The 4,173-nt window shown below is 35.7% G+C and overlaps 1 protein-coding gene across 2 annotated transcripts in view; it reads left to right on the top strand.

Annotated features, from left to right (window-relative positions):
* The window catches only part of Serinc (serine incorporator TMS1), a 50,897-nt gene extending 46,937 nt beyond the window's left edge, over positions 1-3,960 (top strand). For both annotated transcript variants that reach the window (XM_083130078.1, XM_083130077.1), the window contains 2 exons: positions 1,185-1,344; positions 2,882-3,960. In XM_083130078.1, coding sequence (XP_082986204.1) covers positions 1,185-1,344; positions 2,882-3,020 — 299 coding nt within the window. In that variant the 3' untranslated portion in view covers positions 3,021-3,960. The remainder of the gene's footprint in view (positions 1-1,184; positions 1,345-2,881) is intronic.
* The last annotated feature ends 213 nt before the right edge of the window (positions 3,961-4,173 follow it).

Here is a 4,173-nt window from a genome sequence, read left to right as displayed (position 1 = left end):
GCACCACTTCCCCCAGTCCACAGGTGCAACAAACCCAGATGCAAGACCTGCCCCATACTCATCACCTCCCCCACCCTCCTGATCCCCACAGCGGCAGGTGAGTTCACCCTTCACCCTAAGGGCACCTGCCACTCATCCAACCTAATTTACACCCTCATCTGCCAAATCTGCGGCAACTTCTACCTAGGCGAAACCTCCACCCCCTTGAATCTAAGGATAAATAATCACCGTTCCTCCACCCAAAACTCCGATTTCACAGTTGCCATCCACACCAACAGCCATAACACCACCTTCAATAACTGCTTCCGTGTTGCCGTCATCCATCTTTTACCCCCCCGCTCTGACACATCCTTCCGCAGGCGATGGGAAAGGGCCTATATAGCAGGCATGCATGCCACTGTATCCCCCGGACTCAACCTAGCCAACCAGTAACTCTTTCCTCTCCTCCCCGAAACTACCCACTCACCTTACAGTAAACACTGGCTAAAGTACTTCAACTGTTTCTGGCAACACTGACCGTAGAGACGCTACGGTCAGTATTCTGTGCCTCTACTCAAAGTGTCGTCGATCTTTTATCTTCCTTCTTGAAAATGCAACTTAGATCGCGAAATATTGAATTATTTCTATTCGTGTGGTAAGTGTTTACTGTCTCCTTCATAATTTGTATTTATCCACCCTTCTGGCACCATTTCTGAACCTATTCCTGTGTATTACTATGTTTATGCTATAAATGTTAGTTTTTTTTATTTAAAATTACTTTGTTTTCCAATGGTCAATACGTGGCAATTATTATTTAAATGCTCACCCCCTGATGCTCCTATCAAACATTTAATTTCTCTTCAGTTTCCCTTCTCATTATTGCTTTTAACATTTCAAGAGACTATTCTAAAAACTTGATTGATTAAGTGGTGGTGTGAGTGTAGCATTTAACTGAAATATAGTGACCTTCCTTCAGGCATGTGTAAATATATGAATTACTCTAATAACGTGACCTGGAAAACCTGGGCAATTTTTATATAATTATTAAGAAATTGTAGACGCACACTATAGTGACATTTCAACGGAATCCCATTTTTCGTTCCCAGATTTTACATTTTCCTGCATTTCAAGTTTTTTGGAGCTTGGACTCCTGAAAATTGAGGTTTCACTGTATAATCCACATATTTCTTTATTTTGTATTCTAGAGTCTAGTTCACCTAGCGTCATCCAAGGTGATGCAGAACGAGGCCAGCAGCAAGTGTGGGACAATGAGGACGAAGGTGTTGCTTACTCTTGGTCCTTTTTCCACTTCATGTTTGCACTGGCAACACTGTATGTGATGATGACATTGACAAACTGGTACTCGTAAGTATGATTTCTTTTCTTTTTACCAGTTACACTGTCACCTGCCAGGAAGAAAGGGGATGATAACCGGGAACATAATTTAAAATGGCTTATATCCATACACACATATTTATGGAGGTTAATTTTACTTCTTGTGTTCTTGTTTTGTAACATTGCTTGTTTTATACTCCTGGCGGGAATTGATGGAAATTCCTTAAAATAATTGCTCTTGCAATTTGATGTATTGGCAGACATGAATGCTATCTATACTCCACTAATACAATAATAGTAAGAAAGAATCAGTACATCTGGCAAAGGTGTGATGTGTTCAAGAAAAGAATGATTGCGTGCGGTACTTTAAAATACAGGTGTGCCAACTTTTGAGAAACATCGTTCACAAAAATCTCATAAATCCTCCCACGTATCATGATGCTAATGCATACCAACAATGCATTTAAAAAAAAAATTACTTTCAATAAGCACTTCACCATGAATCAGGATAACAAATATGTAATAATAATACGACAAATTATTGGGTGGGCCCACTGATTGTAGTTACAATGTGAGAGCCACTACTGTAAATTAACTCTCTTATTTCTGCCAATATTGTTTGTGTTTATGTTCATGTTGCAACTACAGTTGTTAAACAAAATAAAAATACTTACAAAATACGAAATTCGATATAAAATTAAATGTTTGTAATAATTCATGATTGTCTTCATATTTTGCATTTAGCATCCTATTTTGCAATTGTTACAACAGATTGTTAGTCCAAACCTAGTTCGTGAATGTTAAGTAAAATCATGTTTATCTATTATTTTGTGATTATTGCAATCTACATAAAGATCTGCTTCTGCTAACTTAACCTTTAACCGGGCAACCAGTGTCGGTTGCACACTGTAGCTTATATTTTTTATCACATACTCCAAACGATACTTCCTGTGAACATGATATTTTTTTTACTTTGTTCGGTTGTATCTCTATTCGTCTTTCACAACATTTGACTTGATTTGAGTAAGAAGATCGGATGTCAAATATTTTTTTCATTTCACTTACGTAAACGAGCAAGCAGCATCTGTCGGACACAGTATACAATTTACATGTAAAGATGTCTTCCTGACTTATTGTTCCGTGTTTTATTTTTTGTTTATCCATTTTATCCATTGTTCATCCATTACCGAGCAACACTGAAGTTAATAGGTGATTAACATGGAATATAAAATTATAATTTTTATTATAAAAAGATTTGATTATCAGAACAACCTTAGCCTAGATAAAAAGAATGAGGTGAGGTGCCATAATCTATTTTCAAAAAACAATTTCATTTGCTGGTACTGCAATGAAAATGTGTAATAAGCACAAGACATGTTTTGTTATTATGTACAATATTTATAGTAAGCATATTTTATAACTAACATTTCACAAATTTTCATTTCTTGGAGTTGCAACAAAAACTTGTATTGTGTATTTCGTAGTTTGCTACATCATTTCCAAGATTGTTAATTCTTTTGTGTAATGTTTTATTAAGCTGACTGAATATGCCGTTTATCTCTTCCAGACCCACCTCTGACTTGAAAACTCTGAATGCAAACGAGGCATCCGTGTGGGTGAAGATAATCTCCAGTTGGATCTGCTTCATGCTCTATTTCTGGACCCTCATTGCGCCAGTTGCCCTGCCCAACCGGGAATTCAACTAAGGCATACAGCCTGATCTCCACCTTAATGGAATTTACAGTCGGATACATTTACCCATTTCTCTTTCTGAAAAATTAGATATACCCTAAATTAAAATGTTTTTCAATAAAGAACAACAAAAAACAAACCCTCTATACTCTATCCCAGGAATCTATGGTTTAAGGCCATGTATATTGGCAGAGAATTGGAAGGAAGTGAGTGGGCGGAGTGAAGCAGTATATGCTGCTGCAAAGGCTGGTTACTGCAGTCGCTTCCCCCCTCCATGCAATCCCGTTCCCTGTTGTGTTCATTGGTCTCGCAGACACTTGTTTACGTTTGTTTGTTCCAGAGATTCCCAGGACAGAGTATAGGTATAATATATACCCCTCTTTGTACTATTTTCTTTTCTTGTAACTTTCAATATTGATTAATGTACTATAATTAACAATATAATCATAATTTGAGAAAAGTGGAAGTAATTTTCAAAGACATAAAGACTGCAGAATTGTGGTTCTCTGTACCTGGATATGTCTTGTGTACCTATGAACGGACTGTTAGAATAATTACATTTATAATTGTAAATGTTATTCGTATGTTTATTTGTGAAGAACTTAGTGCGTAAATACACGCTAACTGTGACTATCAGTGTGATGCAGAACTGTATATGACATGAGAATTCTGTATTCTTTTTGTAATGTACTTCTTTACTGTGCTAATTATTTGTGATAATAGGCGTAGTGTTTAATTTTCTTTTAGTTGAACACATTTTCATAATTTTATTGGTGCTCCACAATATGATCATATTTTTTTGTCTTAAGATATTGCAAAAAAAAGTTACCATTATTATCACTAGATATGGGCTTATGGAGCGTGATATCAAGTTGTCACTGACTTTTTTGTTGTAATTTTAATTTATAGTTTTGTACTATTTGTGTTTATAAATAAATGTAGTAGCTAAGTTAATTTACTGTTTAATTAATTAGAAATTTTAACAACGAAGCTAGAATATATTTTAGTTACAGAACTTGCACCTTGTATCAACACAATTTTTTTATAAATAAACATTTACCCTCTTCACATTGTACATCGTATGTAAATACAGGGTTATTAAAAAAGATGGATGGTAAAGGATAGAAAATGTGCTATACATTACCAGAGATGGTAAAAACTGCATTT

The sequence above is a fragment of the Lepisma saccharinum genome, chromosome 10 (genome assembly GCF_977018435.1).
Source record: "Lepisma saccharinum chromosome 10, izLepSacc3.1, whole genome shotgun sequence".
Lineage (NCBI taxonomy): Eukaryota > Metazoa > Arthropoda > Insecta > Zygentoma > Lepismatidae > Lepisma > Lepisma saccharinum.
This window is presented reverse-complemented; position numbering and strand designations above follow the sequence as displayed.